Source organism: Mus musculus, chromosome 4, assembly GCF_000001635.26.
Source record: "Mus musculus strain C57BL/6J chromosome 4, GRCm38.p6 C57BL/6J".
Lineage (NCBI taxonomy): Eukaryota > Metazoa > Chordata > Mammalia > Rodentia > Muridae > Mus > Mus musculus.
The window spans coordinates 108,163,599-108,183,390 of NC_000070.6; the positions used below are offsets into that span (position 1 = coordinate 108,163,599).

General features: G+C 47.7%; 2 protein-coding genes across 9 annotated transcripts in view; one reads left to right on the forward strand and one right to left on the reverse strand.

Moving 5' to 3' along the window:
* Positions 1 to 1,837: 1,837 nt before the first annotated feature.
* Positions 1,838 to 15,710, forward strand: Echdc2 (enoyl Coenzyme A hydratase domain containing 2). Of its 6 annotated transcripts, XR_003954983.1 has the most exons (11): positions 1,838 to 2,063; positions 6,117 to 6,184; positions 6,263 to 6,350; positions 8,491 to 8,577; positions 9,282 to 9,374; positions 10,197 to 10,253; positions 10,389 to 10,576; positions 11,661 to 11,819; positions 13,475 to 13,525; positions 14,773 to 14,820; positions 15,309 to 15,710. XR_003954983.1 is itself a non-coding variant. In XM_017320314.2 (10 exons), exons 4-10 carry the CDS (start codon positions 8,517 to 8,519, stop codon positions 15,384 to 15,386), a joined length of 576 nt encoding a protein of 191 aa, XP_017175803.1. In that variant the 5' UTR covers positions 1,838 to 2,063; positions 6,117 to 6,184; positions 6,263 to 6,628; positions 8,491 to 8,516; the 3' UTR covers positions 15,387 to 15,710. The 6 variants fall into 6 exon arrangements, 5 of the variants coding, with proteins under 5 accessions (XP_017175803.1, NP_081004.2, NP_001241683.1 ...); XM_017320314.2 differs by lacking the exon at positions 11,661 to 11,819 and having other exon boundaries at positions 6,263 to 6,628; NM_026728.4 differs by lacking the exon at positions 11,661 to 11,819 and having other exon boundaries at positions 1,839 to 2,063.
* Positions 15,711 to 16,646: 936 nt separating this feature from the next.
* Positions 16,647 to 19,792, reverse strand: part of Zyg11a (zyg-11 family member A, cell cycle regulator) — a 37,844-nt gene continuing 34,698 nt past the window's right edge. For 2 of the 3 annotated variants that reach the window (XM_006502976.4, XM_017320136.1), the window contains one exon: positions 16,647 to 18,315. In XM_006502976.4, the coding sequence (XP_006503039.1) occupies positions 18,140 to 18,315 (176 nt within the window). In that variant the 3' untranslated portion in view covers positions 16,647 to 18,139. Of the gene's footprint in view, positions 18,316 to 18,335; positions 18,524 to 19,792 lie in introns of those variants that run through there. The other variant, NM_001167936.3, reaches the window with a different exon arrangement.

A 19,792-nucleotide genomic window follows, 5' to 3' on the forward strand; every position in this document is an offset into this window, starting at 1 on the left:
AGAGATTCCAGTGACCTTCAGGTGTGATAAGAAAAAGAAAGTGGAGTCATAAGGTGGTGGCCCACGCCCTTAAAACCTACCCTTGGGAGGCAGAGGAGGATCTCCAGGTTCAAGGCCACTGATCTACAGAGTGAAAGTCAGGACAGCCAGGGCGACACAGAGAAACCCTGTCTTGAAAAGCCAAACCAAACGGAAAGAACAGGATAATGGACTGTGAGGCATTAACAAACTGCCTTTGCTTCTGTAAAGTCTGCTTAGCATTGTGGGAGAGGGGTGAAATGCCTTTTGTTACTATGTATCAGGAAGGAAGGATTTTCCCATGCAGCTCTGAGGTCCAGGGATCTTTGTAATGCATACTTTTCTGATGTCTGCCCTTAGAACCTCCCTAACCTCCACTTCTGCAAGGCACACATTGTTGGCACTAAGAACTGCCAGTCCTTCTGACTAGCACTAGAAACAAACTCATCGAATTTGAATGTGAATTGGGTCTAGAGCTTGTAACTCTTGCACGTACCCTTAATCGATATCCAGCTCCCACGTGATGGCTCACAAATGTCTGTAACTCCAGTTTCAGATGACACCTCTATGGCTCTGTGGGCTCCAGGCTAACTTGTGGTACACATGCACACATAGGCAAAGCACTCATGCACAAAAAATACAAATAATTTTTTTAGATTAAAAGACTTTAAAAAATTGAGTCAGGGTCTGATTAAATAACCCTGGCTGCCTTTAAGTCACAGCAATCTGCCTGTCTTTCCAGTTAAAAAAGCAAAGACTGTCTGCCCTCTCTCTGTCACTGGAAACCAGGCACACAAGTGGTACACAGGCAAACCCTTCACACAACATAAAGATAGACAAAGTCATCTTGTCTGATATTCACATAGCCATTCCTGGTCTGCAAGAATTCTCTCTCTCCTCTGACTCTGTCTCTGTCTCTCTCTGTCTGTCTCTCTCTCTGTCTCTGTCCTCTCTCTCTGTCTCTCTCTCTCTCTCTGTGTGTCTCTCTCTGTGTCTCTCTCTGCCTCTCTCTCTCTCTCTCTCTCTGACAGCGTCTCAGTGGAGCTCCCTGGCTGACCCAAAAATCAATATGTAGACTAGGCTAGCTTTGAACACAGAAATCTGCCCGAGATCTGGGATTAAAGTCATAGCACCCAGCTTCTTCTTCAGTTTGCTAAACGTGGGATTCTTGACAAACAGGGTTTTGGGTCTTTTTGTTTTTTGTTTTTCCTTTTAGCAGTTTGAAAATAGATTGTATAGTTTGCTGTGTTATTTCGTTTTGTCTGCCACAGGGTGGTCTTCAGATCACTGCGTAGCTACGAATGATCTCTGGCTGTTTGTGGTTCTGTTTGACGGAGACACTCTTCTCCCGCTGCTCCTACACATACGAAAATCAGTGGCTTGAGTTTTACTATTAGATGGCCTGACAAAGCACCCATATCTTGACTGTTCACCCCAGATGCTTGGTTGATTTACCCTGGATTGCCCTTCTTTCCTCTGCAAAGGAAGGCTAGGTGGCCGGTGGAGGACAGAAACTGGCAGTTCATAACTGTGAGCCAAAGTTCTTAGTTAAACTGGGAGGGGCCAGACGCGATCTTACAGCCTCTAGGACAGCAGACCTTGTCAGTGGGTGCAGACCACCCCACAGTGACTGATGAAATGACATGATCTGAGGGTACACGTGAAGAAAGTGCACACAACACATTCAGTTTTGGACACCACCTTCCTAGCCGTGCATTCGGATTAAATCTGCAGCATTCCCAGATTTCACGAAGGAGCTGAACTTGGGGTCTGCAGGCTCGCGGACCGCCGCACCTTTCTCTCCGCCCGTAGGTGGAGCCCTTGGCGAGGCCTCGCCCGCCCCGGAACTACGATTTTCCAGCTCTGCCGAGGAGGTCCCGTTCTCCGCGCCACCTTGCCGGCCTGCTCCCCGATGCTACGCGTACTGCCCCGCGCGCTGCGCCTCCCGTGCTCCTGGAGGTTCTCGGGGGCCCGGGACTGCGCCTCTCACGCGACGACCAGGACACCCGAAATCCAAGTGCAGGCTCTGACAGGTCCCAACCAAGGTAAAGTTGTGTGCTGAGACCCAACACATGGGAAGACTGAGGCGGGAGAGCAGGAGGATTGGATCTCAGGGCTCCCAGGGTAGAAGGGGAGCTCCCCAAACTCTCTAGAGGCCCGGGGAGGTGTGGAGCCGAGAGGAGAGCTGGGAGCAGGGCTGTGCGCCAGGAGATCAGGACAACAGTGCTAGCCAGGACTTTTCCCTCTAGAGCCTTGGCAATGATCGGGGACGGGGGTGGGGGGTGGGGGTGGCGGCGGAGCAAATCTGGCTGGACCTGAGGGGACAACCAGAGAGGGAGGGACGGTCCACAGGGTCCACGGACACACAGGGAAACTTCACAACCATCGGCGGCAGCAAGGTCTTTTATTGTACAAAAATACGCTGTGAAGCGTGGGTATGTTTGTTTGGACCTCAGGTGCGTTAGCTGGGTGCGGATCCTTCTCCAATGTAACCTCATCCCATCTCCGTTCCCATGTTGGATATTGTATTGTTCCTGTCTCTTCCTGTTCTTCTGTTTTATTTGTCTCCCCCTCCCCAAAAACAAAAACAAAAACAAAAACAAAAAACAAAACAGGGTTTCTCTGTGTAACAGCCCTGGCTGTCCTGGGGTTCACTCTGTAGACCAGGCTGGCCCTGAACTTCAGAGATTCACTTGCCTCTGCCTCCCAAGTACTGGGATTAGTGGTGTGTGTCACCACTGTCCCGCTTATTTACTTTTTTTTTTTTTTAAGAGTTATTTATTTATTTATTTATTTATTTTGAGACAGGGTTTCTCTGTGTAGCCCTGGCTGTCCTGGAACTCACTCTGTAGACCAGGCTGGCCTCGAACACAGAAATTCGCCTGCCTCTGACTCCCAAGTCCAAGTGCTAGGATTAAAGGCATACGCCACCACGACTGGCTTATTTATTTATTTCATGTATGTCGGTACACTGTCTCTTGTTTTCAGACCCACCAGAAGAGGGCATCGGATCCTATTACAGATGGTTGTGACCCACCATGTGGTTGCTGGGAAATGAACTCAGGACCTCTGGAAGAGCAGTCAGTGCTCTTAACCTCTGAGCCATCTCTCCAGCCCCTTATTTACTATTTTTATTACTGAATGTGAGTGGTTACATTTGCCACTGGGCACATTTTTTAAAAGGTCATTTCTTATCTCCTTTGCTGGCCTCTCTGTCTGTGCATCACATGAGTGCCTGTGGAGGCTGGAAGAGGTGTTCTTACCCCAGAACTGGAGTGACAGAGGGTTGTGAACGGCCATATGAGATCTGGGACTTGAACCCAGATTCTCTGGAAGAGCAGCCTGTGTTCTTATCTGTGGAGCCATCTTTCCAGCCTCCACTTGGAGGTCTTGCTGGCCTCTCGAATCAATTTTCACTTGCACAGATGGCATTGCACTGGGCTTTTTATAGCATCTCTTCAAGGCCTGCACCAAATTTCAAAGAGCTGTTTTTCTGAATAAATCTAAACCACCACCTTCCTGCTGATGGATACATCACCCTCTGTGGTGCACATCGGGTTTTTTTTTTTTTTTTTCTGGTTTTTCGAGACAGGGTTTCTCTGTATAGCCCTGGCTGTCCTGGAACTCACTTTGTAGACTCAGAAATCTGCCTGTCTCTGCCTCGGGATGCTGGGATCCAAGGTGTGCGCCACCACACCCTGCTGCACATCATTTTCGGCAGACAGGAAGTACTACCAGTGTCTCACGGAAAGCAGAATAGACAGATAGGGAAAGTTATGGGAATATAGGAAGAGAAAGGATTCCCCCACCCTGGAGTCTGGTTAAAGCCTTTGGGCGAGAGAGAATGAAGAATCGCATCCTGGGGCTTGGCGTGGAGACACACACTTTAATGCCAGCACTTGGGAGTCAGAGGCAGGTGGATCTCCAATTGTACAAGGCCAGCCTGGTTAACATAGCAGGTTTTTGGCCAGCCAGGGCTACCTGCTGAGAACTTGTGTTTAATAATAATAATAATAATAATAATAATAATAATAATAATAAAGCCTGTGCTTAACAACAATAACCATATTACACATGAAATGCCAAGACAGCTTGGGGGGAAAGCCCTTGCCACCAAACCTGACAAGATCCAAGCTTAATCCAGAGTAAAAAACAAAGACCAAGCTCACTCAAGTTGGCTTCCTATTACCCCCCCCCCCACACACACACTTACAGACACACACACTTACAGACACACACACAATAGATAGTATGTAAGTAAATGTAATTTTTGTTTGTTTTCTCGTTGGGTTCTTTGTTTTTTTTTTGAGACAGGGTTTCTTTGTGTATCCTTGGCTGTCCTGGAATTTGGTATGTAAACCAGGCTGGCCTGGAACCTGGAGATTCCCCTACCTCTGCCTCCTCAGTGCTGGGATTAAAGGCATCATTTAATAAATGAGTTCCAATGTAATTAACAACACGTGTCTTTCACCCTTCCCAGTAGTAACCCTGCGATTTTCTAGTAAGGCCTTATGCCTGCTAGCCAAGAGGGGCAGTCAGAGGAGGGCTTTGCTGAGGAGCTTGCAAACCTGGTCACAGGGAAAATAGGTGAAGTTTCCAGCTGGCATAGCCTGAGACAGCTCTGATTAGAGAAGATCCGCAGCAGAAACTGGTGGCTTTGGCAGCAGCTGTGGTTACGTCAGTTCATGCTGGAGTGGCATTTCCCCACAGTGATCCTGAGGTGGACTGTTCAGAACAACTGGACCTATCCTGAAGTCAGTCTGCTGGCAACTTCTGGCTCCCCAGAAGTAAACTCGTAAGCAGGGAGCCGACTAGCCCTCTCCCAGGCATGAGAGATTTCTACAAAGCCAGGAACATGCATTTTGGGTGTTAACGTGATAGGATAACGTGAAGGTTCCGAATCTTCATTATGTGGGTCCCAGGAATGAACTTAAATTGTCAGGCTTGGCAGAGACACCCCTGAGATTCAAAAGATTGGATCTCTTCCAAGGCTACACAGTGTAACCCTGTCTTGAAAACCAAAACAAACAAAAAATAAAAACAACAACAAAAGATTGGACCTCTTACTGCTGACATAACCACATAACCGGGTAAGCCCAGTACTTGGTTGGTAGAAACAGGAAATCAGGAGTTCAAGACTGCCCTGAGCTGTATCAGACATTGCCTCTAAACAACAAAAACTAGAGGCAAGTGGATGGATCTCTGATCTACGTAGTGAATTCCAGGTGTGCTGGGGATACTCTGGAGACCCTGTCTCCGGTAAGTAAGTTTTCTGGGACTGAGGATATGGCTCAGTTGGTGGCATACTCACATGTAAACTGGGTGTGGCGGCACTTGTCTGTTATCCCAGTGTTTATGAGTTAGAGACAGCAGCATCAGACATTCAAGATTCCCTTCTTGGCCACCTAGCATGTTGGAGGCCAGCCTGGGTTACAACACCACATAATATTAAGAGTAACAATTTTCTGGAAGAAGATCCATGAAGATGATTACTACAAGCTGAGGAGAGGAGCTGTCATGGTCAGGGTCCGGGGCGGTTGTTTTGGGTCTCTTTTCTCTTTGTTTTGGGTCTCTTTTCTCTTCTTTTCTTTTTTTTTTTTTTTTTTTTTTGTCTTTTGTTTTGGTTTGTTTTTTTCGAGACAGGGTTTCTCTGTGTAGCCCTGGCTGTTCTGGAACTCATTCTGTAGACCAGGCTGGCCTCGAACGCAGAAATCCGCCTGCCTCTGCCTCCCAAGTGCTGGGATTAAAGACGTGCGCCACCACTGCCCGGCTTGGGTCTATCTTGATCCCGGCTGAATAGAAGGATATTTGCCTGAATATTACTCTTTAGAGGAAAATGTGTGATTGGGGGTGGGAGCTATGGAATTAAAGGCATGTATACCAGTGAGTCTGTGGGTCCGTGTGCCATGATGGTCGCCTGTTTCTCACGTTACTTTTCCTCAGCCCACAAGCCCTTCTACTGCCTTTCTGGGATATTGTGTGGCTTGCTGCAGCTTACATGCCCCCTGCCTCCAGGCTTCAGCTTCTCTGAGCAGTGACAGCTAGCTCACTCCAGGCTGCCTGTCAGTCACTCAAGGCTGCCCGTCCGTCCCTTGCAGGAATCACTGAGATTCTGATGAACAGACCTAATGCCCGCAATGCCTTGGGGAATGTGTTTGTTAGTGAGGTGAGTAAGGGTGTACCACAGTGTGACCAGGGACGGGCCAGGACGGATCTGATCCTATTTGTCCTCTGCCCTCCACAGCTGCTGGAAGCTCTGGCCCAGCTTCGGGAAGACCAGCAAGTCCGGGTCCTGCTCTTCAGAAGTGCGGTGAAGGGAGTGTTCTGTGCAGGTGGGTGCCCAGTCACCCTCTCCTCTTCAGGGACTGGAATGCCTTAGGGCTCTGGCATAGGACAGGTTCCCATTTGACAATATGAACGCACTTGAAGACACAGGCAGGTGAAGTTCCTCGCCAAGTTTGGTTTACACAGCTTAGTGAGGGAAGGGAGAGAGTGAGATTCAGTTTGAACTTGGCCTCTCTGACCCATATCTATTCTTTCTGTTCTACCTGGCTTCCTTCTGACCCTTTATGGAGGAAATGGAGACACTGAGTCCCAACATGCTCACAAGGTAAATGTCGGTCTTTGTCACTAGGGCTGCTTAAACTTGCATCATCTGGCTCTCACAAGGGTGTCTTGAACTTGTTTCAAAAGTCAGAGAAACATGTACCCCAAACCTATGAGAGGGAAGGAAGAAACCCCAGCTATCAGCCCCCTTGGATCCCACTGACCCAACCTTTAAAGATTTAATGGGCTGGGTGTGGTGGTGTTCATCTTCAGTCCCAGTGCTTGAGAGGCAGAGGCAGGTGGATTTCTGAGGTCAAGGACAGTCTGGTCTACAAAGGGAGTTCCAGGACAGAGAAGCACTGTCTCAAAAACAAACAAACAAACAAAATTTAAAGGATTTATTTATTTATTATATGTAAGTACACTATGTCTTCAGACATCCCAGAAAAGGCCATCAGATCTCATTACAGATGGTTGTGAGCTACCATGTGGTTGCTGGGATTTGAACTCAGGACCTTTGGAAGAGCAGTCAGTACTCTTAACCGCTGAGCCATCTCCAGCCCAACAAAACAAAATTTTAAAAGAATTAATTAGCTAAGCATGATGACACACGCTATATTCCCAGCACTTTTGAGAGTGACAATAAGATAAAAAAGGATTAATTAACTTTTACTATTTTTTTTTTTCTTTTTAAAGAGATATTTCCTGTATCCCAGACTGGCCTTCAACTCTTTTTAGCTGAGGGTGATCTGGGACTTCTGATCCTCCTATCTCTACCTCCGAGTGCTGGAATTAAAGGTGTTTGCCACCACCCCCACTTGTGATTCTTGTTTTTGTGGAAAATCTTTTCTCACTGGAGCTGGAGAGATGGCTCAGTCATTAAGAGCCATATACTTGTTTTAGGCAGGCCTGGTGCTGGGAAAACAGTTGAGCTACATCCTGATATGAAGGCAGTGAGAGAGAGAATAGGAAAGTGGGTGGGGGGAAGGGGGAGGAAGGCTGGCATGGACACACTTCCTCCAACAAGGCCACACCTCCTAATCCTTCTCAAATAGTGCTACTTCCTAGAGACTGAGCATTGACACATATGCGTCTATCAGGACCACTCTTAAAGACAACGGCTAGTCCAGAGGACCTGAGTTTGGGTCCCAGCACTCAAGTCAGATGGCTCACAACCATCTGAAACTGCAGCTCCAATAGATCTATTGCTTTCTTCTGGCCTCCTCACAGATGCACATAAACATAACACACACATCCTTTAAAATAAAAATGATATACTTAAAGGCCAGGTGTGGTGGCATATGCCTTTAATATCAACACCCTGCAGAGGCAGGCGGCTCTCTGTTGGAGGCCACCTTGGTCTACGTAGTGAGTTCTAGGACATCCAGGGCTACATGGTGCCACAGTATCTGGGGGGAAAAAAGGAAAATTGTTTTCTCTTTATGTTCTTGACAGTGTTCTTTTAAAATTTTTTTTTAAAGATTTATTCTTAATTTATATGTGTGGGTGTTTTGCCGCATGTATGCATTCAGTGTCCAAAGAATCCAGAAAAGGCTGTCAGACCCTTTGGAATTGGAGTTTACAGATGGCTGTAAACTACCAGCCTGGTGCTGGGAATTGAACTGGGTCCTCTGGAAGAACTGTCAGTGTTCTTAGCCACTGAGCCATCTCTCCAGCCCCTGACAGTGTTCTTTGATGTACAAAGGATGCTCACGCTGAAGAAGCCCCACTTTATCTTGATGCTGTGGGTTGCCCGTCTCTGCACTGATACCTGCTTCCCCCACTGGCCCCTGCAACTGGGTTTCCTGGTTCCTTTCCTTCCTCCCTGACTGCTTCTGCTCAGGGCTCTTTTTCTGGCTCCTTTAACCACCTAGGATTTTCTAAGAGGTCACTTCACAGTGATCACCAGCAGCTTGCCCTCTGCAGGTGCAGACCTGAAGGAGCGGGAGCAGATGAGTGATGTGGAGGTGGGGACCTTTGTCCAGCGGCTCCGAGGCCTGATGAGTGAGATCGGTGAGAGTGGGATGGAGGGCTGCCCACCCCAGCAGGCACTGCCTCTGCCTGGTCCCACCCCTTCTGTTGAGTTAAATGGGAACACAGTTAACTGTCTTATGAGGGGTACATGGGGTTACATAGAGAGGGAGAGGCATATCTTCTCTTCCTTCTTTTTTAAAAAAGGCAATTATTTTAGACACCCTAGATAGTCTAGGCTGGACTCCCCCATTGCTGGAATTGCAGGTGTGCATGTGCCACCATGCTACGAACTATTTATGTCTATTAGAGAAGTAACCTTAGCTCCTTAGCCATGTGCCCAATAACCAGTGGACCTCAGAGTTCCTGTCCAGTAACTCCAGAGCAGTCAGGTTCACTGAACAGGCTTCCACAATGGCTGTTCCTATTGCCTGGCATACCCTTCCCAGCTACCTGAATTCACATTCACCCTTTAAGGCCTCCAATGCCTGCTGGCACCCTTGCCCAGGGCTTGGTTCCCCAGCAAGAGAGTGGGTCTTCTGACATCAGCTTATTTCCCTGCTACCAACCCCTGATTAGGCCTAAAATTTACCTTATTGGAAAAGTTTCCTCCTCAGATAACCTGGCTGAGGTACCATGTGAGGTTCCCTAATCTGGGATCTGCAAGACCCTCTAGGCTACCAGTCTCGGCCCTCTGTCCTGGACCTGCTAGTCTTTGCAGGCTGAACCCATCTTTGTTTCTACAGCAGCCTTCCCTGTGCCCACCATTGCAGCCATGGATGGGTTTGCCTTAGGCGGGGGCTTGGAACTTGCCCTGGCCTGTGACCTCCGAATAGCAGGTACTTGGGAGGATGGGGTGGGACAAGCAAGCCAAGCTGGGAAAGTCAGGTTTCTGTTAGGTCAGCTGCCACTCTTAGAGAATTCCAAACAAAACAAAAGCTGAGTGCGCGTAGGAGACGCGGAGGAAGCCAGCAAAGCTGCTTCATAGCCCTCTGCTGTCACACCAGGCCTTGAGAGCGGCTCTCCTCATCCGGGAATGGTTTCCCAACCCCTGAGCCATAGCTGATCAGGGAGCAAAAGGAAGGGAAGTGAAAGAGGATGAGGTTAGGGAGTCTGACCATCTAGAACTAGCCAAGTCAGAGCTGCACAAAGGTGAGCCATGAGGGCTGTTCCTCAGTGTCCCATCTCATGGCACAAGTCACCGCGCAGTGTCATCTGGTTTATGACGCCCGCCCACCAGGCTTGTGATTACAGTTGAACCCTAAGTAGTGGGGGATAACAAAGGCCCTGGTCGCTTTTCAAGGTCACGCTTACCTGGGAGAGCCCATCTGAGAGGTAGACTGAGTGCCACCAATGTACCCATCCCCTCATGCCTTCTCTTTCAAACCCAGGGATGTGAAAATATATATCCAGGCATGTAGTTCTTGTTCCCTAGCGTGTCTGACAGGCAGAAGGGCAGTCATTTCCCATCAGGGATGCTCAGGAAGAGAGAGCCATGTGATTCACAGCTGCAGCAGCTGGGGTAGTGCATGCTGGCCTGGGCCTCCCAGGATGCTTCCTGAGCCACGGCCAGACCATGAGGAAGTAGCTGGAGAGACAGAGCTATGGACTAGTAATGGAGGCTGGGCAGGGAGCAACTTCATTCTGTTCTGTTTAAACAGCTTCTTCGGCTGTCATGGGGCTAATTGAGACCACTCGAGGACTTCTCCCAGGAGCAGGTTAATTTCACCTATCCGCTTGTCTTTCCCACTTCCTCGTCCTCAGTCCATCTGTCCATCCTGACCTTTCCCTGAGATGAGCTCTAGATTTGTCTCTCTCAACCTGACTCACTGCTCTCACCTCCACCCTGGCAGGAGGGACTCAGAGGCTGCCTCGCTGCCTGGGCGTGGCCCTAGCGAAGGAGCTCATCTTCACAGGCCGGCGACTGAACGGGGCACAGGCCCGTGAGTTGGGCCTGGTAAATCATGCCGTGGCTCAGAATGAGGAGGGTAACGCTGCCTACCACCGGGCCCTGGCACTGGCACAGGAGATCCTGCCCCAGGTATGGTGACCACTGGGGAACACAAGGGAGGGATGATGGGAGGCCCAGGGGCCAGATGTTTCCTAGAGCTGCACAAGATCCCAAAGATATAAAACACAAGCCCCTGGAGCTTGGGCACCTATCCTGTTATCCACCACCAACTTTAACTCTGAATTAAAACACAAAGTTCGTTGAGGATTGGGATCTAGTGGGCTTCAAGCCATCAAAGCTACCATGTCTAGTAAATGTGATAATAGCCACCTTCATCTCTTGTATGGAGTATGGTCGGTGGCAGGGTGAAGTTTCTTAAACTGAACCAAACAGTCCCTCACCCACATGAGATAACCTTTCAAATGCCAAGAGGTGTGTGATAATGTGTCACCAGGGACTGGGAGACTAGATATTCTACCAGTCACCTTTCCTACCACACTGTACGGTAGTTGTTTCTAGAAACATTCAGGACATACGTTAACTCACTTTTTGGAATCCCTAGGGAAGGACTGGTAATAGAGAGGACTTGATGCATGCTAAGTGATCCCTAGCTAGTGAGTTAATGGATAGCCTGGGCTATCTGCATGGTTCTGGGATGACCTCACATTTTCAAAAGGGTGTAAAGCAACTGCCGTCTTCAAGGTCGCCCTGTGACTCCAGCATCCAATCGCAACAAGGCCGATTTTTGAGATTTCAGAATATGGGACTAGGGACGGAAGCAAGCAAAATGTTTGCTTCCCAGCATGAGAATCTGAGTTCAATCCCCAGAACTGACAAAGGAAAAAAAAAAAAAAAGCTAGGGCTTAATCGGGGAACCAATGAGAGATCATGTCTCCAAAAATGTGGACCAGCATCCCCAAGGAGGAAATGTGAGAGTGAGGCTGAGGCTGTCACCTGGTCTCCACACACCAACACAGGTATGCATACATACAAACACATAGACACTCATAAGAAGTAGAATATGTACCAAAATTTTAATAACTTTGAGGTCAAATATATTAATTCCAAAACATTTTAAAGTGTAACAAAACTGCCAAAATATAAACTTACAAAAATATTAGCCATACATCAGTTTAACATTAAATTTACATTTGAGCCACACCTTTAATCGCAGAACTTGGGAAACAGAAGCAGGAGAACCTCAGTGAGATCGAGGCCAGCCTGGGCTACAGAGTGAGCTCCAGAACAGCCAGGGCTACACAGAGAAACCCTGTCCTTACATATGACGCCAGTTGTGGCAGCTAACTGTAATCCTAGCACTCAGAAGGTTGAGGTAGGTGGATTTCTTTGAGTTCAAGACCAACCTGTCCTACTTAGATCCCGTCTTAAGTCTCCAGACCTGCAAGTGATTTTTTTCCCCACAGAAAAGGGGAACTTCTCCAGTTCTTAAAGTGAGATAATCCCTCGCTTACACTGTTCTTTAATTTAGGAGTCAGGGACAACTAATTTGTTTCACACCAATTTTCTGTGTTTTCTTTGGCAAGGGACAGTCTATAGGTGGAAAGTGTCCCTGACTCATATAGAACTCAGAATGACCAACGGAGTGACTGAAACCTCCACAGAGGGAACCAAGTTAGCAAGCCAGCTGGACACAGAGGCTGGGTTTTGCCTTTTGAGTACACTCAACAAGTTCAAGGTGATTCAGGCCTCCAAATAGTGGAGTATGAGACAGTGGCCTTACCCTAGAGTTATGGGCATTTGGGGCTTCTAAAGTAGCCAAGGGAAAGGGTGTGTATGTGTGTGTGTGTGTGTGTGTAACTCAGTGCTTCCCTAGTACACAAGACTAGCTAGGTCCAATCCTTAGCGCCACCAAAAATAAAAAGCCAGGAATGGTAACACACCTTTAAACCTGACAGAGGCCCACCTGGTCTACATAGCAAGTTCCAGGCTAGCCAGAGCTACATAATGATACCTGGCCTCTAAAGTAAAGCAAACATACACCTTCGTGTACCATAATACTGGCTGTCTACCTACACTGGTCACTTTTTCCACTGCTAGAACTTTTAGTATAGGGATGGCATGAGCAGTTAGCACCTAGTGGGCAAACCACTGAAGAGGGAGTGGTTCTGGAGTGTAGATGCAGTAAGATTGACTAAAGGAGCTGACTGGTTTCCATTTAGATATCAGGAATAGACATACTAAGACACACTACTGGTTCCCAAGTAACATCTGAAATTTTATCCACTGTATTCTAATTTTAATATAGTCACATAGCCAGAAACATGCTAATGTTTTTTAAATTTTTAAAATTTTTGCAGTTTTGAGCTGGAGTCTCATGTAGCCTGAAATTCATCTTCCTGCCTCTACCTCCTACGTGCTGTTCTGGGGAACATTAAGTTTTTACTTTAATGACAAAATCAGTACTGTTTATTATCACTCATGGCAAACAAACCAAATAGAAACTCAAACACTAGCACTTGCTGGGATGAGGGCTGGGTGGGGAGGAACAGCAATGGGGAGGTGACTGGGAGTTGGGAGACTCACTGAATATGTGGCCCAGTGCTTCCATCCCATGAGCCTCTATTTCGCATCAATATAATGTATTTTCCATAAGGACTCTGACCACGTGGCATATGCCTATAATCTGAGGCTAAGGACCACAGGGAAAGACAGGCCTCAGCAGCTCAGCAAGTGTTTGCTCGGAAGTGAGGGGCCCACTGTGGGTCTAAGGCTGTAGGAGAGCACTTGCCCAGCTTGGGTGAAGTTCTAGGTTTAATGTCCAGCACCAAAGACTAATGTGAAGGGCATGTTGGAGAATAGGCTGAAAGACAACTTCTGGGAGGAAGCTTTAAGACATAGAAGGATGAACAGAACAGAAATAATCCCTACCAGTGGGAAAGCTGGACCCAGACCCAGACCTGCACCTTCCTTTGTAAGAGCTACACATTCCAAGTTCAAGTTCAAGACCCGGGATGTTCTCTCTCCTAGGCTCCCATTGCTGTGCGCCTGGGCAAAGTTGCCATCGACAGAGGAATGGAGGTAAGACTCTACTGGTCAGGATTTGTCATCCTAGCCAATTGGCTGGGGGGAGGGGGGGGCAGCAGGTCCTCATACGGTCCTCAGCTCATGTACCTGTGTTTGGGCTGGTGGTTAGTTATATAACACAAGGGCAGGTCTCAGGATATTAGTTTATCTGTCAATTCTTATCTGTCAACTGCACCAGACCTGAAAGGAACTGAGATGCGGGGATGAAGTAGTTCACTGCTTACATGGCATTAATGATATTATAGATGTCACACCAGATCACCTTCACATCACAATTTGTATTTGAAAGATAGCACACGTCTAGGAGGTGGAGGCAGGTGGATGGTCTGGCAAAATGATTTCTTTCTCCTACTGATGAATAGTTTGTTACGTAGCCATGTGTAGATAGTGGCCATGGCACTGAGGAGTGCTGAGTTAAATAATGTGAGGGTGGACAGGCATGCTTTTAATACCAGCACTCTGGAGGCAGGAAGATCATGGATTTCAAGGCTAGCCAGGGCTATGCAGAGGAACCCCATCTCAGAAAATAACAAAGGATGTTTGCTTGAGCTGAAGATTAGTGGGAAGTCATGATGGCACCTATCATCCCAGAATTCAGTTGAGAACTCGTGATTACCCGAAACTACTCTCCCTCACATTCCTGAAGCCCTGATTCCTTGATTTGGGGCATGTGAGTGTGTATGGGTGCTTTAGTGAATGGCGGCAGGGGAATTTCCAGAGAAAAGTTAAAGTACAAACAGGAAGACAGGCATAGAAGAGGATTGATTGGATTAGGAATGACAAGATGTAAAGCCCCTGGGACCCTGGTTAGATCACCACACCCTTCTCCCATGCATTAACAGATACAAACACGTGCTTTGGAAAGTAAGTTAGGAACCATGCTTACTAGTGACTACACCAGTGTCATAAAGACTGGAACCTCATTCCTAAGTCCTGTCAAAGACTATCCCTAGAGTAACAAAAGGCATGGCCAGGCAGTCAGGGGGAAGAGACACTGGCTGAAACATGTAGCCCGTGTTTCTATATCTGGAAGAAGCCACCTATACCTAACAGCCACATCACACATTAACCCCCCACCCCACTTCTCTCAGCACCCTTTACCACTATTGGGACATCCAGGCACCAGTTACTAAGTGGCAATCATTTCTGTTCAGACTGGTACAGGCAGTAGGGTGGGCCGGCTCTTCTGTGTAGATGTGGTTGGACAAAGTCATATTGACTTGGGGATTATGTTTTTGCAGGTGGACATTGCATCAGGGATGGCCATAGAACAGATGTGCTATGCCCAGGTATATAACTACTGTTTGTTTGTGCACACTTGGGGGCAAGGCAAACCTTATGCAGTTTAACTATGCCAGTGCCTCCTAACTAACCCGAGTAGCTCCAAGGGACTCACAGGTCTTTCTTCACCTGGAGACTCTCCTTAATCAGAGAAAGTGGCTTCTGCTGCCCGGCACTGGGCTAAACTGAAGTTGCTATGCTTAGGCTTGCCTAGAACATTCAGAAAGCCTCCTCTCCACCATAACAAATAGAAAAAATCCTAAGCAAGGAGTCCTGGGACTTGTGAACAGAACCCAGATCATTCTCAGAGAGGACTCTGAGCTCTGCAGAGGCCAGTAGTGACTGCACACCGCTAGAAGCTGGCCTTCCTGAGACAGCAGTGTCTGAGGCTCACAATGACCCAGATGTTGTCAGAGGTTAGATCTACTTATGCAATGGCCTTTTTTTGGCCTCTGGTCCTATTCCTCCCAAACTAATATCCATTGTATCTTTGCAGAACATCCCAACCCAGGACAGGCTGGAAGGAATGGCAGCCTTCAGGGAGAAACGAGCTCCCAAATTTGTGGGCAAGTGACCCAGCTAACTTTAAGCACACACCATAAAGTCTAGATCATCCAGAGAACCAAGGTACTGACCATGCAGTGCACTGCCACCTTCCATACTGCTCACCTTGGCTAGTGACTGGACTCTCTGCATTCAAAAACTTCGGGTCTTTGTCATTGGCTCTGATCACCATGGATAGAGCAATGAGGACTTACTTACTCTCACAGAGTTTCTTTGAGTTAGTGTCAGGAGCCCTCCAGCTCTCTGTAACGCAAGGGGAATTCTGGACAAACTATTTAACCTCTCTATCAGTCTCTCTGATATCCCTGTGTTAATAAACATGCTGCAACTGTTAGCTTGTGCTGGAATTGTTGGGGCTGGGATGCCTTGGGGGGTGGGGGGCAGGAAGACCTTTCTTTAGTAGTCTCCAGGAGCACTGACAAAGAGAAGAGACAGGGAATCAGGTGGGCAACAGTGGACCTGGTGCCTGCAGGACAAGCGGCATTTGAATTGGCACCAGCAAAGGTGAGTTGGAAGGTGTCAGCTTGGAAAATAAAGGGGATACAGAGTCAGCTCCTCAGACCTCTGCATACCTAAGTGCCTGCCTCCTCTCCTAGCAAGGTTGCCTAGGGATCACCCTCCACCAAGACCTGAGCTCTGGCTGAGCATCCTCAGCACAAGCTTGGTCTGGAGTCATGGAAGCATGGGTTGGGACACACACCAGCTATATTGCTGATGTGCTGCCAAAGCTTCAAGAGTCAGGGCCTTAGAATCAACACCATCCTCACAGCCAACCTTCCTGATCTGCTGAGTAAGCAGAGGACCCCAGTGGACTATTAGGAAAAACAAACTTGAAGGGGTACCCGGTATAGAAAGATGCTGTTGTGAGATAGAGAAAGAGACCGACCTTTTGGACAGGGATAGTATGAGAGCAAGATGTAGCTACCAGTGTCTCCTGGCTTCAATAGCAGATCTGAATAATAGATTCACCACCAAAGGATTTAGATTTAATAAGGCTTAGAAGATTAGGATTTTAGTTGCTGCCCTGAGCCAAGAGATTGGGTTACTGTCATTTCTGAACTAAGTTTGTATTGTGTTTTCCTTCACATGGCGGTTCATCTGGGTTCAAGAGAGAGAGCTCTAGATACATCCCACACCGGAGTGCAGGTCATGTTGATTCATTTATATGTATATGTCACAAAAATAGTTAAAATAAGGAACCTGTAAACTTGGGGGGGTGGGGGTGGAGACAAGAGGTGAGGTGTAGGGGAAAGAAAAGGGATGAGATAAATGATGGGATTATATTTTACTTAAATAAAAAAAGTAAAATGTCTTAGGAAAAGGGGGGGAGGATATGTTTTGGTGGATATGTTTGGTATCAGAGGAAGGTTTGGGGGAAGGAGGTGCCTCTGTGGACCCATGCTGGCATCCCTTCCCCCTGAGGTACCAGGTATAGTATAGAATACATTTAGGGTATGGCTAGGGGAGTAGCAGAGAGAGAGACCAGCCATGAGCATAAGGCTGGCTTACCTTCATCTCCTTCTCATTGCTGGGACTGTAGTCTAGAATGTGGCTTAGGATAGCTAAGGATGAGTTTCTTCCTCAGCTGATGCTCAAGTGAGTGAGTGAGTGAGTGACAGGGCTCGCTTGCTGCTCTTGAGCAGAGGACCCAAGCTTGGCTCCCAGCTGACACCTGCCTGTAACCCTTGCTCCAAATTCAATACTCTTTTGCCCTCTGCAGGTGCTTACTTGCACGCGTGCATGGATGTACACACAAACATGCGTGTACATACTAAGTCCGGACCACACTAGCTAAAAGCACAAAACTCTAACATCCAGGGCCTGCAGAGATGGCTCAGCAGTTAAGATCATCTGCTGCTCTTCCAGAGGACTGGGGTTTGGTTCCCAACACCCATGTGGTGGCCCCAGTTCCAGTCCTGACCTTAGTGGACACCAGGCTCAAACATGCAAAACTCTCTCTCTCTCTCTCTCTCTCACACACACACACACACACGCACAGAGGAATTTGCTATTTACTTCCATTCTTCAAAACTTGACTGAGTGAAAACTACTTCTCAACAGGGAAAGGAAGGCGTCCACACTCTGTTCCAGTTTTGCAGGACAGACTGGATGGTGTTCACTACTGCCAGGGATGGTTCTCATAAAACCACCCGCTTTGTGTCCACATCAGGAAAAGCATGCACTGAAATGTTCTGCAGTCTTTTTCTCTCAGCTTTGGTCAGAGCTTTTCCAAAGTGAGAATTTCCAATGTATTCTAACTTCAGTCCAGGCCTGCGCTTCAACCCCACACATTCACACACTCAATGATCTGATTCCTCAAATTGGAGGGAAAAGAACATTAAAGGCGCCAGGGTGTGGCAGCTCATGCTGGAAGCCCCAGCACTGAAACAGCAGGATTGCTGAGCTCAAGGCCAGTCTCGGCCACACATAACCTGGAGCAGCTGAGGAAATGGAACAAGACCAAGGTCTCCCTAAAGTTTCCTTCCCTCTTCTGAAGGAATAGAAAGGACCCAATCATTTCTTGTTTTCTCAAGACAGGGTTTTTCTGTGTAGCCCTGGCTGGACTCAAATCACAGAGATCCACCTGTCTCTGCCTTCCACGGCCCAGCCCAGGACCCAATCTTTTTGTCACAGAGAAAAGTAACCAGTCAATTGATAAATGCTAACAATTGGTAAACCCAAAAACTGGTTTCAAACTCCCATTGCTCAAAGACAAAAAGAAACCCTGTCTTTAAGAAGCAGCACCCCTGAAAGGCCGCTAGGTCACAAAGGGCCCTGGGGTTGTGGAGGTCTCCGGTCGCTTGTGAAGTGCATCCTGAACTCCTCCAGGATGGAGGACACCATCTGCCTCACCTGGGCACTGGCCTGCCCGTGCTCCTGGATGTCATACATGAGCTGTAGTCCTCCTCCTTCTACCAACAGCTGGCAGTATTTGCTAGCTAAAAGAAAACACAGACACTCCATGGACAACTGGCATTTTAAATGTTCACAATTCACCACATTCACATGAAAGACTGAAGTGTTCGTGGCATAGGAAGCAACAGGTAAAAAGAGTCGATCAATTCTATTAATATGGTGAAAGCACAGACGATCGCTGTAGTGTGTTTTTTCTGGACAACTCTATGCTTCAGACATCTTTAGGTCTCGCTTTTAAGAAAAGAAGCACACCAGAGCTGGAGAAGTGGCTCAGCAGTTTTTGTTTGTTTTTCGAGACAGGGTTTCTCTGTATAGCCCTGGCTGTCCTGGAACTCACTTTGTAGACCAGGCTGGCCTTGAACTCAGAAATCCGCCTGCCTCTGCCTCCCAAGTGCTGGGATTAAAGGCTCAGCAGTTTTAACAGGATTTACTGCTTTTGCTGGTTGGAAATTCCAGTTCACCAAACTCCAAAAAAGCAGTCCAGTGAACTGGATGGATTTCTGACAGTAAGATAAAGGCCAGCACTTCCCAGGACCTTGTGAAACTGTTCTACCAAGAGAAACCATTTCCCTTTGGCCCAAATCACAAAAGGCGACCTGTGGTGTCCATTAGCATATCAAAGCTCATGTTGGCCACCAGGCTCTCTCAGCATCACAAATACCTGTTACACATTTCAAAGTCCTCCCCTTCTCCCCTCCCCCCTTCCCCACTAGATTCTCCTTAAGGATCACTACTCTCAGACAGCCCTGACCAAGTTCAGTCTGCTGGCCATACCCAGTGGACTTCTTCCTCTCTCTGCTCTAGACTTCTAGATGCCTCCGGCTGTTCTGGCTCTTGTTATCCACATTAGAACTCTCCTCCTGAACACACCATGGGATGGTCCTGTCATCAGTTTATACAGCACCCACATGGCAGTTTTCAGCCACCTGTGATTCTAGTTCCAGGGAACCCAACACTGTCTTGCATGCATGTGGTAACACTCAGGCACACACATACACACGAATATTCTAAATGGTCAACTGAATGGATGTAAAGCTCTCAGCTGCTGTCTCAGCACCATGACTATCTGCTTTAACCCTCTAAGGTTGTAAGCAAGACCCCAGTTAAATGCATTCTCTTCACAGCAATACAACAGTGAGAAACCTAGATAGATGGGTTCTGGGGATCCAATTCAGGCTATAAGCCTTGGCTTTGTTTGTTTGTTTTTTCCAGACATGGTTTCTCTGTATAGTTCTGGCTGTCCAGGAACTCACTTTTATAGACCAGGCTGGCCTTGAACTCAAAAAATCCATCTGCCTCTGCCTCCCGAAAGGCATGCTCCACCACTGCCCAGTTTGTGAGCCTTGTTCAGCAAGAGTAGTTATCTCTCTTGACCAAGGAAAGATTTCTTTTCCTTTCCTTTCCTTTCCTTTCCTTTCCTTTCCTTTCCTTTCCTTTCCTTTCCTTTCCTTCCCTCCTCCTTCCCCCCTCTCTCTCTCTCTCTCTCTCTCTCTTGTTTTG

Coding starts and splice junctions, on each gene's coding strand:
- Echdc2 (NM_026728.4), top strand. CDS start 1,931: ATGCTACGCGTACTGCCCCGCGCGCTGCGCCTCCCGTGCTCCTGGAGG. Junction 10,254..10,388: donor AGGACTTCTCCCAGGAGCAG/GTTAATTTCACC, acceptor CCACCCTGGCAG/GAGGGACTCAGAGGCTGCCT. Junction 13,526..14,772: donor CCATCGACAGAGGAATGGAG/GTAAGACTCTAC, acceptor ATGTTTTTGCAG/GTGGACATTGCATCAGGGAT.